Source organism: Loxodonta africana, chromosome 9 (assembly GCF_030014295.1).
Source record: "Loxodonta africana isolate mLoxAfr1 chromosome 9, mLoxAfr1.hap2, whole genome shotgun sequence".
Lineage (NCBI taxonomy): Eukaryota > Metazoa > Chordata > Mammalia > Proboscidea > Elephantidae > Loxodonta > Loxodonta africana.
The window spans coordinates 10,030,582-10,048,073 of record NC_087350.1 but is presented as its reverse complement, the minus strand read 5'-3'; the positions used below and the strand labels follow the sequence as shown (position 1 = coordinate 10,048,073).

General features: G+C 38.1%; 1 protein-coding gene across 2 annotated transcripts in view; it reads right to left on the bottom strand.

Moving 5' to 3' along the window:
* The window catches only part of LOC100664503 (contactin-associated protein-like 3), a 361,706-nt gene that overhangs the window by 282,621 nt on the left and 61,593 nt on the right, over window positions 1-17,492 (bottom strand). The window contains exon 3 of one of the 2 annotated variants that reach the window (XM_064291046.1): window positions 15,294-15,487. The exons of the other annotated variant lie outside the window; for it this stretch is intronic. Within the exon in view, the coding sequence (XP_064147116.1) occupies window positions 15,294-15,487 (194 nt within the window). The remainder of the gene's footprint in view (window positions 1-15,293; window positions 15,488-17,492) is intronic. 2 annotated transcript variants of the gene reach the window in all.

The following is a 17,492-nucleotide window of genomic DNA, read 5'->3' as shown; positions in this document are numbered from 1 at the left end:
GGCTTCATATTTAGGTCTTTGATCCATTTTGAATTAGTTTTTGTATATGGTGTCAGGTATGGGTCCTGTTTCATTTTTTGCAGCTGGACATCCAGTTTTGCTAGCACCATTTGTTAAAAAGACTGTCTTTTCCCATTTGATGGACTTTAGGCCCTTATCGAAGATCAGGTGACCATAGGTGGACGGATTTACATCTGGGTTCTCAATTCTGTTCCATTGATCAATGTATCTATCATTGTTCCGGTACCAGGTCGTTTTGACTACTGTAGCTGTATAGTATGTTCTAAGATCAGGTAGTGCAAGTCCTCCCACTTTATTCTTCTTCTTCAACAGTGCTTTATTTACCTGGGGCTTCTTCCCATTCCATATAAAGTTAACGATAACTTTTTCCATCTCTTTAAAGAACGTTGTGGTATTTGGACCAAGGTTGCATTCTATTTGTAAATCGCTTTGGGTAGAACTGTAATTTTCACAATGTTGAGTCTACCTATACATGAGCATGGTATGTTTTCCCGTTTAGGTAGATCTCTTTTGGTTTCTTGCAGTAGTGTTTTCTAGTTTTCCTTGTATACATCTTTTACATTCCTGGTTAGATTTATTCCCACATATTTTACATTTTTAGGGGTTATTTTAAATGGTATTGTTTTCCTGATTTCCTTTTCATCATTCTCTTTATTGGGGTACAGGAATCCAACTGATCTTTTTATGTTTATCTTGTATCCTGCTAGTCTGCTGAATCTTTCTATTAGTTCCAGTAGTTTTCTCATGGAGTCTTTTGAGTTTTCTACATATAGTACCATATCATCCCCAAATAGGGACAGTTTAACTTCTTCATTACCAATTCCAATGCCCTTTATTTCTATTTCTTGCCTTATTGCTCTAGCTAGGACTTCCAACACAATGTTAAATAGGAGTGGTGATAAAAAGGGCATCCTTGTCTTGTTCCTGTTCTCAAGGGGAATGTTTTCAGCCTCTCTCCACTAAGAACGATGTTGGCCATTGGTTTTGCATAGACGCCCTTTATTGTGTTGAGAAATTTCCCTTCTATACCTATTTTATTAAGAGTTATTATCAAGAACGGGTGTTGGACTTTGTCAAATGCATTTTCTGCACCAATTGATATGATCATCTGATTCTTTTCTTTCCTTTTATTTATGTGGTAGATTATGCTGATTGATTTTCTAATGTTGAACCATCCTAAACATACCTGATATGAATCGTACTAGGCCGAGATGTAGTATTCTTTTGATATGCTGCTGAATTCTACCGGCTAGAATTTTGTCGAGAATTTTTGCATCTATATTCATGAGAGATACTGGTCTGTAATTTTCTTTTTTTGTGGTGTCTTTGCCTGCTTTTGGAATCAGGGTTATGCTGGTTTCATAGGATGAGTTTGGAAGTATTGCTTCCTTTTCTATGTTCTGAAAGAGTTTGAGTAGTAGTAGTGTAAGCTCTTCTGTGGATGTTTGGTAGAATTCTCCAGTAAAGCCATCTGGGCCAGGGCTTTTTTTTTGTTGGGAGTGTTTTCTTTTTTCTTAACTTTTCAATGTCTTCTTTTGTTATGGGTCTGTTCAGATTTTCAACATCATTTTGTTAGTTTGGGTAGGTAGTGTGTTTCTAGAAACTTGTCCATTTCCTCTAGGTTTTCAAATTTGTTGGAGTGTAGTTTTTTATAATACTCTGTTATGGCTCTTTTTATTTCAGTTCAGACTGTTGTAACATCCCCCATTTCGTTTCTTATTTGGGGTATTTGCATCCTCTCCTGTTTTTCTTTTGTCAGTTTGACCAATGCTTTGTTGATTTTGTTGATCCTTTCAAAGAACCAATTTTGGTTTTGTTGATTCTCTTTCTATTGTTTTTGTATTCTCTATTTTATTTATTCCTGCTCTGATCTTTATTATTTCCTTTCTTTTGGTGGCTGTAGGCTTCTTTTGCTGTTCTCTATTTGTTCAAGTTGTGTAGCTAATGTTTTGATTTTGTCCCTTTCTTCTTTTTTGATGTGTGCATCTATTGCTATAAATTGACCTCTGAGGACTGCCTTTGCTGTGTCCCAAAGGTTTTGGTATGGTGTGTTTTCATTCTTGTTTGATTCTAGGAATTTTTTTATTCCATCTCTGATTTCTTCTATTATCCATTGGTTGTGATCCAGGGTGTTATACAGTTCCCACATAATTGATTTTCTTTCCTTACTCCTCCTGTTGTTAATTTCTACTTTGATGACATTGTGGTCACAGAAGATGCTTTGTATTATCTCAATGTTTTGGATTTTGTTGAGGATTGCCCTGTGGCATAAAATGTGGTCTATTCTGGAGAACGTTCCATGTGCATTGGAAAAGAATGTGTACTTTGCAGCTGTTGGGTGGAGTGTTCTATATATGTCTATGAAGTCAAGTTGACTGATTATGCTCTTTAGCTCTTCTGTATCTTTGTTGAGTTTCTTTCTAGATGTTCTGTCCTTTACCAAGAGTGGTGTGTTGAAGTCTCCTACTATTATTGTGGAACTGTCAATTTCTCTTTTCAGTGCTGTCAGAGTTTATGTATTTTGGAGCCCTGTCATTGGGTGTGCAGATGTTTATTATGGTTAAGCCTTCACGACGGATTGTCCCTTTAATCATTATATAGTGCCTTTGTCTTTTATGGTGAATTTTGTTTTAAAGCCTATCTTATCTCAGATTAGTATTGCCATTCCTGTTCTTTTTTTGTAACTTTTGCTTGATATATTTTCTTTCCCTTCCTTTGATCTTTAATAAATTTGCATCTTTGTTTCTAACGTGTGTCCCTTGTAGACAGCATATTGATGGATCCTGTATTTTTATCCATTCTGTCACTGTCTCTTTATGGGTACATTTAGGCCATTTACATTCAGTGTAATTAATGATAGCTGTGAGTTTATTGCTGTCATTTTGTAGTGCTTTTTTTGTGGTGCTAATATTGTCTTTGTTCCTCTTACTCTCCTGTGTTGAGTTCTTTTTGTTTGTGGATTTCTTTTTTTTCTTTTTTTTTTTTTATAAATTTTGTTTTTATTGAGATTTTATGTTTTTCTTCTTTATTTTGATGAGTAGGTTTGTTAACTTTCTTTTTGGTTACCTTGGATTTACCTTTATCTTCCTAGGTTTGAACCAGTCTATTATTACTTGGTATCACTTTGCCTTCTTCTCCATTATAAAGTTTTATACCTACACCATTTAGTCCCTCTTTATTGTTTTGACATTATTGTCATTTACAGATTAACCTCTCTGGTTTCCTTTCACAATTCTTTTGCTTTAGGACTGTCCGTGGGAGTTCATTTCCTATGTTGGTATCTTGCTGGTACAATCTTGCATTCTAGATTCAGGCTGTGGTCTGATGTTGTTTGTCCTCAGTCCAAAGGACTCCCTTAAATAATTCTTGTAGATATTCCCTTAATTTCTGTTGATCCGGAAATGTCCTAATTTCACCATCAGACCTGAAAGAAAGTTTTGCAGAATATATTATCCATGATTGGCAATGCTTTCTTTCAAGGTTTTATATATAGCATCCCATTGCCTTCTTTCCTGCATGGTTTCTGCCAAATGATCAGATCTTAGTCTCATTGTTTCTCCTCTATATGTGACTTTTTGTTCTTCTCAAGCTGCTCACAGGATTTTGTCTTTGTCTTTGGTTTTATCGAGTGTGATTATGATATGCTTTCATGTTTTTCTTTTGGGGTCTATCCTATATGGGGTTTGTTGAGCTTCTTGGATGGTCAGCTTTTCATCATTCATGATATCAGGGAAGTTTTCTTTCAGCAATTCTTCAATGATTCTATGTTTCAGTTTTCTCTCCCTCTTCTGGAACTCTGATCACTCATATTTTTCCTTTTTATTGTGTCCCACATAATTCTCAGGGTTTCCTCATTTTTCATCATCCTTTTTTCTGATATTTCCTCAGAGTTGTATCCAAGTATTTGTCTTCAGTGTCACTGATCCTGTCTTCCATCATGTCAAACCTGCTCCTCAGTCCTCCTATGACACTGTCCATTTTTTAAATCTTGTTGTTTATCTTTTGAATTTCTAACTTTTTTATGATTTCTAGGTGTGAATTTATTTTGGCATTTTGTTCCTGTATCATTTTCCTGAATTCTTCCATTTTTTTCCTCTGTACTTTCCATGAATTTGTCTCTCTTTTCCAGAAATTTGTCCATTTTTTCCTTTTTTTGTCTGCTTTTTGCTTCAACTCTTGGATAGCTCTGAACATTAGAGATTTGAATTCCTTGTCAGGTAGTTCTAGTGGCTTTTCTTCTACTGGAAGGTCATCTGGTGTTTTATTTTGGACGCCTACTGGAACCATCCTCTCCTTTTTTTTTTTTTAATATGTTTTGATATTGTTTTCTGTCTTCAGGACATTCAGTAGTTATTTTCTTCATTTGATTGTAGATTTGTTTTGTCCTGGCTTTTTGTTTTATTTGGTTATGTCTGAGCAGACAGGCTGCATCTTCTTTGTTGTTTGCTCGTGTGTAATTGTGATACTTTTCACCTCCTTTTCGAGTGGGTGGGGCCAGTCACTCAGCTATGGTGCAGCAGGGCAGGTCCAGCTGACGGGAAGGGGTCTGGAATGGGTTGTTTGTGGCACATACTAGTGCCGACTTTGCGGGCCAGGAATCAGTGCTAGGCAGGTTCTTGTAGGCCGTGCCTGTGCTGCTCGGAGGTGTGATGTTCAGCGCATAGTGCAGATAGCAGGAAAGAGGGGGGAGGCTGTGATGTATGGAGCTAGTATGGGTATGGGAAAGAGGAGAGAGAAATAGGAGCCAAAAACAAACAAAGGAAAATACACACACACCTGCACAAAGAAAGAGTGCAAAGGGAGCTTGCCATTGGGGTGGAGAGACGAGAACCCTAGAAATTCTGAGAAAAAAAAGGGGGGGAAGCAAAAGGGATAAAGAAAAAAGCTAGATAAAAACTTGGAAAAAAATTAGAAAAGAGAAGCCCCCAGGGGTCCCACCAATGTAGCCACAAAGACCAGGGAAGTCTCCCAGTCTAGCCAGTCTAGCCTGCCTAGAAGGGGTATAGGTGTCACACAGCACCAGCTATTCAGGAGACTGGAGAAGAAGGCAAGCATAAACAGACGAGAACTGAGAAATGCAGAAAGAAAGGGAAAAAGAGAGAAGGAAAAGGAAAAAGAAACAAAGAAAAAAGCAATGCCCCCAGGGATCCTGCCTACATGGCTGCACAGACTGAGGAAGTGGCTCCTAGGCCGTGCAGTGCAGCCTGGCTAGAAGGGGCTCCCAAGTCCGAAACGAGAAAGAAAACAAACAAAAGAGAAGAATGCAAAACCAAATTAAACAATCAAAAAAAAAAAAATCCCCAGGGATCCTAGCAGCGTGGTGTTGCAGGCTGAGGGAGCAGATCCCCAGTCGAGTGGGGTTCCACAGTCTTTCAAAAAGAAGCAAAGATGGCACAAGGAGCCAGGTGTTGGAGAGAAAGGAGGAGGAGATGGTGGGAGGCAAGGAAGAAACCAAAAGAGACAGAAAGAAGTTACACCAGCTCAGGGACCCAGCCAGTGTGGATGGGCCGAATCAAAGCAGACCGGGGTGGAAGCAATTTCCTCCTGGCCAAGAGACTGTGGCTCACAGGAAGCAGAGGAGGCCAAAAGGGGAGGGGAAGAGGGGTGGGAGCTGGGAAAGCATATATCGCTCATTACTGGGTGCTCTGTCTCCTCCTGGAAACTCAGAGAAGCTCCTTTCCCATACTCCCGCTCTGCCGATCCGTGATGTGGGTGCAGCAAATCCAAGTGGCACAGACACTGCACTTCCCAGCCAGCTAAGTCACCATAGCCAGCCAGGAAACTCGGTGGTAGAGCAGCAGGAAGAGAATGGGGGGTGGGAAAGCATATATTGCTGGTTACCTCTTGGTTTATCTCCTGCTGGGAGCACCGTGAAGCTGCTTTCCCATGCTTCCTGTCAGCCGATCTCCAACAGGAGTCCAAGATGGCGAATCTATGCTGTGTTAGCTGATAAGGAACTTCGGCAAGTATCCCTCCTTGCTCTCAGTCCTCCCTCAGTCTCTTATTCCATTTGGTGTTTGGCTGAGACCTTTATCTCTTCATTTGATACTTCAGGTTTCAGGAATGATGTTTGTCTCTGTTTTACTTAGTTTTTCAGGTCTTTGCTGTGGAGGGACAGCATGGTGCATCTCCCTATGGTGCCATATTGGCTGGAAGTCCTTCTTTGTCTGTTTTTTGATTGAATTATTTATTTTTCTGTTTTTATGTTGTAAGAGCTCCTGACGTATACTGGATAGTAAACCCTTATCGAATATCTAGTTTCCAAATATTTTCTCCCACTTTGTGGGTAGTCTCTTCTTTTGTTGATAAAGTCCTTGATATACAAGTTTTTAATTTTAATGAAGTCTAATTTACCTATTTTGTCTTTCATTACTTAAACTATACTTTTAATGATTAAAAAATGTTATTTTTTCTCCATCTGACAAAACTTCTTCATGCTACACCCTTCCCTCAGTTGTTCCATCAACCAATTACAAATATTCTGCAGATTTTTACAATATTCTATTTTAGAACCTCTCTTTGACAGCAGACTATGACTTAAAGATATTAAATATTATATATGTATTGAATATGTAAAAATATATTAACATACTTTTTAATGTTCAAAATTTACACAATTAAAATTTAATGCTTCCAAAAGAAGCATTGATATGTAATCAACAATAGAAATTATGTCACTGGTTCAGGATAATTTAAATTAATTATGATTCCAAAGAATTCCAAAGAGATCTACAGGCATGAATTAAAATAGGCCGCAAGCTCCTGAGATCCTATTGGGGCATTACCTGTGTTCCTGAACACATCCTCCATAGGGAGAGTCTTCATTAATTGTATTTTAAAATGTTCAGTGTCTTTCAGAAATCTTAATCAGAGAACACAGAAGAATAGATTTATTTTATTAATCTAAAGCAATGCTGAGGTAACACAAACTGATATATTATTGAACAAAAGCAAAATAGATTGTATATACTTGTTCGTTCTTAGATTTTCCATTAGTTAAAGAAATAATGGGCACCTTGATGCAAGAGGCAGGGCAAGATGGCAGAGTAATTACTCGCTCCCATTTATCTCCCAGCAACTAACGTAGTGAACAAAGAATAGAAACAAGCACAGACAGATCTCAGAACTCCAGAACGCAGCTGAAGTGCTGGAGAGTTGAGGTGAGTCCAGAGATGGGGAAAGGAGGAGCAGCGGTGGCACATAAGTTGGAAGACCTTAGCCACTGGCACCTAAAGGGATTCAGCTCATTGAGGCCATTTTGGGACGGGGATGGACAATCCAAACAAAGAACATTGGATGAAGCAAAATAAAGAAGCAATAGCCCAATTTTTAAGGCAGTAGAGATCGGCTGTGGGAGCTCGCAGGACATACACTTGGGAGGGGGTGAAGGTAGAATGAGGCACCATGAGTGAGTGCTGTTGAATCTCACCAAGTTCCAAGGCGGACATGTTCTAGGACCTAAACAAACAGAAAAATCATGTGACACAGCCTTTAAGCAGGGTGAGAAAAATACTTCAGACAGACAACACAAAGGAAAACCATCTCCTTGCCCACAGTGGGACACCGTGGAGAGCCTGTACAGGGGCACCTGTGACTTACATCCCTGTCAGTGGCCAGCAAAAACCCCTGCACATGCACACTGAGCTCCAGAAGCTAAGAACTTTCCAAAATCCATGTAAGAGGGTGAAAAAAACAACCCCAGGATACTCTTAGGATTACATCCAAAACCTTAGAAGACACAACAGCAAAGTCAGCCACCTCAGGGACAACCAGCAAGAATAAGCACCCAGAGACTTAGGTATCCAGACAAAACCCGCAGACAGAAATCCTGACTCAACAAAGGAAACACCTAAGGACAAGAGTGCCCTCTAGTGGTTTTGAGGAGAAGATACCAAAAATCCCAAACCTACTGCTGGTGAGTCAATCTCAACTCATAGTGACCCTATAGGACAGTAGAGCTACCCCAGAGGGATTCTAAGGCTGTAATATTTACGGAAGTAGATTGCCACATTTTTCTCCCATGGAGCAACTGGTGGGTTTGAACTACTAACCTTCTGGTTAGTGGTTAGAGCTTAACCACTAGCCCACAAGGTCTCCTTAGGAGAAGTTAGCAAAGCTAAATCTAACAACCATAGTTCTCTTGTAAATCAAAAAACTCAGAAATTGAAATATTTTTAAGAGAAATCAAAATGTCCCAAGTTCAACAAAATATATTAAAACATAAAATCAAGAGAAATTTAATAAGGAAATTGAAATAATCCAAAAAAAAAAAAAACCCAACAAGAATTACTGGAATTTAAGAATAAAACAACTGAATTAGAAAATGCAGAGAAACACTCGACAATAGAGTTGAACAAACAGAAGACAGAGTAAGTGAACTAGAAGGCAGAGTAATAAACATCCAGTCTTGAAGAAACAAGAGAAAAGAACAAAGAAAAGCAAACAAAGCTAAAAGGATATATGGAATTCAGTTAAGAAACCTAACCTTAAAATGACTGGAATTCCAGAGCCCCATGAAAATAATAAAGGCATAGAAAAAATTTTCCAAGAAATAGTCATAATTTCCCACAGCCACATAAAAAACCAAGCATGCAAATGCAAGAAGCTACACAAAGTTGAATTAGAAGAAATATAAAAAGATCAATCCCTCACCACATTCTAATAAAATTCCTGAAAACCAAAGACAAGGAGAGAATACTGAAAGCAGCAAGATAAAAACACCATATAACATACTAAAGGTCCTTCATCAGTATCAATGTGGACTTCTCTCCAGAAACCCTAGAGGAAAGAAGATATTGAAGCAACAAGTATAAAATATTGAATGGAAACAATTGCCAACTAAGAATTCTTTACCCAGGAAAGGTGTCATTCAAAAATGAGGGGGAAATCAAGGCATGCCCAAATATACAGAACCTCTGGGAATTTGCAGCTACCAGACCAGCCCTGCAAGTATTACTCAAGGGAGTTATCCAACCAAAAAGGTTAAGAACATTAAATAAATACACAACCTATGAATAGGAAAATAAAAAATAAATAAATGAGAGACAGATCTCCTAAAAAATGCAACAACATGAGCAATCATAAGGACCAAGTATATATTTTCAGGGAATAAACTTAATAATTTAATCCCTCAAGCAATACTTAAGTTCCTGAGAAATAAGAACAATTTAAACCTATTCGATATAGGATGTACAATGATGTTAAAAGAGACTTATCAGCAGAATTGGGGGAGGTAGTAGCATATCAGGAATAGATTTAATATATTAATGTTATAGGTTAACTGTCTTGCATATATTAAATGTTGTCACAATTGCAAATTGTGTGATGTACTTTATGTTGCAACCACTATGAAATCAATCAGAAAAAATACACAGAAGAAGAAATACAAAACACTCATCATAAGAATGCAGCCAAACACAAGAAATAACAGAAAAAAAAATGAGAATGAAAAGACAAAGAAGATATGAAACACTCAAAAAATGAAGCAAAGTAAATGAAGTAGATACTTCATTTTCAGTAATAACCTTAAATGCAAATGGTCTAAACTCTAGAGGCAAAAGCAGAGAGTGGCAAAATGTATAAAAATACATGATCCATCTATTTTCTGTCTACAAGAAACACACCTTAGACATAAGGATACAAACAGACCAAAAATAAAAGGATGGAAAAAAGTATTCCATGCAACCAATAAACAAAAAAGAGCAGGGGTGGACATGCTGATATCAGATAAAACAGAAATTAAATCAAAATCTATCACAAGAGATAAAAAAGGACATTACATGTTAATAATCCAGCAAGAAGACATAACAGTCATAAATACATGTGTACCTAAAACAAATGCTCCCAAATACATGAAACAAACACTAACAGGTAGAGTTCTCCACAACAACAGTTAGGGACTTCAACACACCACTTTCAATTCTAAACAGAACATCTCACTAAGGGCACTGAGAACTTAAATAAAACCATAAGCCAATTTGACTTAATGGACATATAGGTAGAGCACTACACTCATCACAGAATGATACACATTTTTCTCCAGCACACTTGGATCATTTTCTGGAATACACAATATGCTAGGACACAAACCTAGTCTCAAAAATTTAACAAGAGAAATCATACAGAGCATCTTCTGTAACCATAACAATATGAGGGTAAAAATCAACAACAGGAAAAATAAGGGGGAAAAAAAAGGGAAAGATGGAAACTAAATACCACACTACTGACAAACTACTGAGTTATAGAAGAACTCAAAAGTTAAAATTAAAAAGTTCATTGAGTCACATGAAAACGAAAATACAACATATCAAAACCTTTGGGACACACCAAAAGCAGTACTCAGAGGGAAATTCGTAGCAATAAATGCCTACATTAAAAAGGAAAAAAAAAGACTGAAAATCAGTAACTTAAATCAACAGCTTGAACAAATAGAAAAATTAGAGCAAAAGAAGACTAACACTAGCAGAAAAAAAGGAAATAATAAAGATCAGGGCAGAAATAACCAAAATAATAAATAGGAAATCAATAGAATCAACAAAATCATAAGTTGGTTATCTGAAAGGATCAATGAAATAGAAAAACTACTGGCTAGATTGACAAAAGAAAAAAAAAAAAACAGAAAAAGGCAAATAGCCAAATTAAGAAATGAAACTGGAGACATTACAACAGATCCAAATAAGATAAAGAGGATCATAACAGAGTACCAGGAAAAACTGTACTCCAACAAATTTAATATTCTAGATGAAATGAACAAATTCCTAGAAACACGTTACCTGCCTAAACTAACACAGAGATAGAAAATCTAAACAGACCCATTACGAAAGAAGAGATTGAAGATGTCATCAAAAAATTGCCGACAAAAAAAAATTCCAGGACCAGATGGCTACACTGGGAAATTCTAGTGAACATTCAGAGAAGAGTTGACACCAAATTCTACTCAAACTCTTCAAAAACATAAAAGAAGGAACACTCCCTAAATCCTTCTATCAAGCCAGCACAACCCTGATATCTAAACCAGGCAAAGACATCAGAAAAAAAGAAAATTACAGACTAATGTCCCTATTAACACAGATGTAAAAATTTTCAACAAAAGTCTAGTCAACAGAAATCAGCAACACATCAAAAAACTTTTACACCGTGAGCAAATGGGATTCATGCCAGGTCTACAAAGGTGGTTCAACATTAGAATATCAGTCAAGGTAATCCATCACATAAATAAAACAAAAGAACTATATAATTATACCAACTGATGCAGAAAAAGCATCTGATAAAATCCAACACCCTTTCCTGATTAAAAAAAAACCTTCAGCAAAATGGGAATAGGGAAATTTCTAGGGCTTTGGTTTGAAACCCTGCTGAGAATTTGCATTTTTAACAAGTTCCCTGCTGAGAAGTTGGATTTCTAACAAGTTCCCAGGAAGTTATACATAAGAATCACTTGGGGATCTTCTTAAAATGTACATTCTGATTAAGTATATCTGGAGTGGAAATGCAAATTCACAGCAGGAAACTTCTCAGAAATGCCAACTCTCAGCAGGGTTCTCAACCAGAAGGAAGTGGATATGAAGCCCTAGAAATTTCTCAACATAATTAAGGGCATATATGCAAAACACAGTGAACATTACACTCAGTGGAGAAAGACTGAGAGCCTTCCCTTTGAGAGCGGGAATGAGATACGGATGCCCATTATAACCACTCGTATTTAATACTGTATGGGAAGTCCTGCCAGTGCAAAAAGAAAAGAAAGAAATAAAAGGTATCCAAATTGGAAAGGAAGAAGTAAAACTATCTCTATTCGTAGATAACATGATCCTTTACATAGAAGAACCCAAACACTCCACAACAAAACTGCTGGAACTAATAGAAGAATTCAGCAACGTTGCAGGGTGCAAGATCGACACACAAAAATCAGTTGGGTCCCTTTACACTAACAAGGAGTATGCCTGAAAAAGAAATCAAGAAAACAATACCATTTATAATAGCACCCAAAACAATAAAATGCCTAGGAATTAACCTAACCGGTGACAGAAAGTACTTATACAATGAAAATTATAAAACACTACTACAAGAAACTAAAAGGTACCTACATAAATGAAAGTTCATTCCCTGCTCATGGATGGAAGGCTTAACACAGGGGAAAATGTCAATACTACCTAAAAGGATCTACAGATACAATGTAATCCGAATACAAATCCCAACAACATTCTTCACTGAAATGGAAAACTAATAACCAACTTCACACAGCAAGGAAAGAAACCCTGAAGAGCCAAAGCAATATTGAAGAAGAGCAAAGCAGGAGGCTTCATGCTCTGACATCAAAACATACTATACAGCCACTATGCTCAAAACAGCCTGTCGATGGTTCAGTGATAGACACATAGACCAATGGAATAGAATTGAGAACCCAGAAATGAATCCAGCCAACAATGGAGAATTGATTTTTGAAAGGGGTTCAAAGTCCATTCAATGGGGCAGAAACAGCCTCTTTAGTAAATGGTGCTGGCAAAACTGGATATTCATTTGCAGAAAAATGAAACAGGACCTATACCTCACATCAGACACAAAAGCTAACTCAAAATGGATCAAAGACCTAAATATTAAACCCAAAACCATAAAGTTCCTGGAAGAAAACAGAGAGAGAAAACTATAGGTCTTAATCTTTTGTAAAAATAGGATAACAAACATAAAAACAAATGCAAAAATAGTAGAAGAAAAAATAGATAGATGGAACCTCATAAAAATTAAAAACTTATGCTCATCAAAAGACTTTATGAAAAGAGTAAAAAGGCAACCTATAGACTGGGAAAAAAAAATCATTGGAGGCAACGTGGTTGATAAGGGTCTAATCTCTAAAATATATAGAAAACTTCAACAATCCAACAATAAAAAAACAAACTACTCAATTATAAATAGGCAAAGGGCATGAGCAGAACCTTCACCAGTCAGGATATCCAAGCAGCCAACAAACACATGAAAAGATGCCCACAATCATTAGCCATTAGAGAGATGCAAATGAAAACTACAATGGGATACCATCTCACCCCCCGGCTAAAATCGCACTGATTTAAAAAAAAAAAAAGATAACAAATGTTGGTGAGGCTATGCGGGATTAGAACCCTTATTCATTGTTGGTGGGACTGTAAAATGGTGCAACTACTATGGAAAACAGTATGGCATTTCCTCAAAAAAAAAAAACAGAAATAAAACTACCCTATGATCCAGCAATCCCACTCCTAGTCGTATACCCTAGAGACCTAAAAGCAGTAGCACGAATGGACACGTGCACACCTATATTCATTACTGCTTTATCCACAATAACAAATATATGGCAACAACCAAAGTGCCCATCAGTGAAGGAAAGGGTAAGCAAAACATGGTACATACACACAATGAAATACTACACAACCATAAAGACAACGATGAGTCTGCAAAACATATTATAACATGGATGGACCTAGAGGGCATAATGCCAAGTGAAATAAATCAAGCACATAAGGACAAACATTGTATAATCCCTCTTTCATCAGAAGATAAGAATAGATATATATAAACAGACTAACGTTCATTCATTTTGTTGTTGTTGTTGTTGTTTTGGAATGTTCATTGGTGGTTACCAGGAGGATGAGATCTTAAATACTTGTTATTTTTGTTTACGGGAAAAGTGGCACCAAATGTGGGTGTAGTGAGCACAGCTTGACCAGAGTAAATGATGTCAGTGAGAAGCTCTCAAGAGAGAAGGATACCGGTACTAAAAAATTTGACACATATAAGATGGCAAGAACTCCAACAAACACCAGAAAACAAGTGTTAGATCACATATGAATGGGTATAGGCATACAGGTATATGAGTAGGTACAGGTGTACGCATACGTGAGAATAGATAGAAGTATTTATAAAAACCAAAATCAAACCCAGTGCCGTCGAGTCGATTCTGACTCATAGCGATCCTATAAGACAGAGGAGAACTGCCCCATAGAGTTTCCAAGCAGCGCCTGGTGGATTTGAACTGCTGACCCTTTGTTTAGCAGCCGTAGCACTTAACCACTATGCCACCAGGGTTTCCAGAAGTATTTATATGTATGTGTAAATACAGATATATATGTGCATGTACATATATTCACTGAAGATACAACTACAGATACTCCTCAGACATAAACAAATACCTTCTGAGATTGGTTTTCTAGGCGTGAAGGCTTAGGACCACAGTCTCATAGGACAACTCAGTCAACTGGCATAATATAGTTCCCAAAGTTCATGTTCCGCATCCTAGTGAGGTGAGTAGTGTCTGGGGTCCTAACAGCTTTCAAGCAGCATGTCAGATACAACTGTTAGTCTGTACTTGTCAGGAGCAAAAGAGTAAGAAGGTAACCGAAATTTCAGAGAAAAACAAGTCTACAAGGTCAATAACCTACATAAACCATGACTCATCTACCCTGAGACCAGAAGAACTAGATTGTGTCTGGCTATCACCACTGACCATTCTGACCGAAGTCATGACAAATGGCCCCGAATAGAATGGAGGAAAAATGTAGAACAAAAGTCAAATTCTGAAAAAAAGCCCAGACTAACCGGACCAGATGAGACCAGCGGACTCCCTGAGACTATCACCAGAGACACTCTTTCACCCTTGAACCAAAACTATTCCCTAAGAACACCTTTTAGCGAAATAGCAGAGTGGCACAAAAAATAAATTACAGTACCCGTAAGAACAGTGCTGTATTACAAAACCATCTGTATGAGACAAAAAGGTCAACATTTACTCTAAAGCAAAGAAGGTAAGGGGACAGGGAAACTAGAGTCCTGGAAATGAAGCAATAAGAACACAACTAAAGAGAATGTTGCCACATTGTGAAAAACGTAATTAACATCACTGAATAATTTGTGTGGAAATTGTCAAGTGGGAACCTAACTTGTGTGTAAACTCCCACCAAAAACACAACAAAATATTATTTTTAAAAAATCCTTGTGTAGCATAATAGGAAATCAATAAATAATGTCTAAAATCAATAAATTCAAGAAATGTCCAAAAAAAGATTTAATGGAAAGATGTTTTCAATATTTCACTACATTATGGAATTGTTTCAATTATTTCATAAATTATACATGGACAATGTATTTTAAAATGCAATAAGTACTCACATTCACTTAAAACCATTTTCAAGTAATTTATGAGGTTCTGTTTCTGTATGCGATCTGATAAGATCTGTAGAACCATGTCATAACTAGCATAACTCATACACTGACAGACTGAGTTTTTGAACAGGGAAACATACCCAGACGCTTCCCTCTCGTCGAAATTGTTTCCAGTTCCTCCCACTGTCACTGAACATTAGGAGATAGCTGGTCACCCAGTTGGAGCTCCCATATCCTCCTTGGGTGGCCACGGCCGTGACCTCTATTCTCTCTCCAAGGTCAATCTGCAGCCACTGGTATTTATTTGACACAAGCGGGGACCAGCCACCAGCTCCTTTTTGTGAAAATAGAAACAAGAGGAATGGTAGAGAGAAAGAAATATTTAAAATCTATATTATCCTACAAGAATGTGAACATAAATGAGATTTACGAAAACCATAGCTTCATAATCTGGGATATGTAACTTGTCATAAGTACACATATAATTACACATATAAAAAAATAAAGAAAATCACATATTAAGTGTATATGAAGGAAGCTTACCTTAATCTTTGTCATTTTGAGGCCGTAACCCCTGACTCTGGTGTTTGGGGCTCCCACTAAGAGGACAAAGTGCTTAATTGGATAAGTGGGCAACCCAACAGCATGCTGCCCTTGTCAAGGTTCAGAACTAGGATCTCTATCGGCCTTTATGCACAACCAGCCCTTTGCTGTAAATAAGGGAAAATGTTGACACCATTGCAGAACTAGAAAACCATAATCCCGGATTCCTGGCAATGGGAAGTACAGTGTCGAATGTTGGAATAAGATGGCTGAGACACAGCCCTGCAATCAAGGTGCTTACAAACTCATAGGATAAACAGGCATTTCAAAGAACGATTCCAAATGCAGTGTGGCAAGGGTGGCAGGAGGTGGCGGGTGGAGGGGGGGAGCGGTTGAGTTCTGAGTAGGGAGAGGGAGCTCTAGAAGGGCAGTAGGGAATGTCAGGGAGAGCCCCATCGAGAGAGGAATGACTCAACTGTTACAAATGGTAAGGGGTTTGCCAGGTATTCAAGACAACAGGTGCAGAACTGCAATTACTGTGCTTTCTCTTTTCCAGGGCATATCTGTGGGGTTTAGAAATTAACCTTGCCCAAAGAATATGGTCTCTGTCCTTGATCCCCGAGAGACAATCTCTAGGATCTTTTGACAAGGACCTCCTCTTTGAGATGCAGAAGGTTCATGTTGGGTGCCCTCCCAGAGCTCACTCTACGCTACTGTTTTTTGTGTTGATCCTGATTTGTATCTCCTATAACAAAGCTGTGGAAACCCTGGTGGCGTAGTGGTTAAGTGCTATGGCTGCTAACCAAAGGGTCAGCAGTTTGAATCCGCCAGACATTCTTTGGAAACTCTATGGGGCAGTTCTACCCTGTCCTATAGGGTCCTATGAGTCGGAATCGACTCAACAGCACTGGGTTTGTTTGTTTTTTTTTTTTCATAACAAAGCTGTGGAGTCCTGGTGTCCCAGTGCTTAAGAGCTCAGCTGTTAACCAGAAAGGTGACAGTTCAAATCCACTAGCCTCTCCTCGGAAACCTTATGGGGGCAGTTCTACTTTGTCCTATAGGGTTGCTAATGAGTTGGAATCCACTTGACGGCAAAGGCCTTTGGTTTATAATAAAGCTGTAATGTTTTCTGTGAGTTCTGTGAGTTATTCTAGAGACTTTTCAAAGGGAGTAGTAGAAGCCAGCAGGTCGGCAGAGAGAGGAGACTTGTGAACCCCCAAGCTTGTGGCTGGTGTCTGAGGTCTTGGGCAGGCTTGTCAGGCTGGGGGACCGTGTCCTTTAACATGTGAGCTCTGACCTAGCTCCAGGTGGTTAGGGTCAGAGGAAGAAGCACTACATGTGCAACTGGTATCAGAACTGGGGGTTTTGATCTATGTCGATATTACCATCCTCATAATGTCAGAAACAGAAACAGAAGAATTACGGGTGCCTGAAGAGCCCTGGTGGTGCAGTGGTTAAGCACTCGACTGCTAATCAAAAGGTAGGCCTTTGAAATCCAACAGCCACTACTTGGAAAACCCTGCGGGGCAGTTCTATTCTGTCCTACAGAGTCGCTATGAGTCGGAATCCACTCAATGACAATGGGTTTGGTTTTGTTTTTTGGATAATGCTTTGTTGATGTATTTTATTCTTCTGGTTTGTTAGAAACATGAGTTTTTTTATTTGCATTTCGATTTGCCATATTGAATTATCTGATTTTAAAGTATTATGCCAGAGTTATAAAAATAGGAAATAAGTTTTAAAAAACATTCTGGAACTGTTATTTCTCTACCAGTCAATATCTAGAAACCCTATGG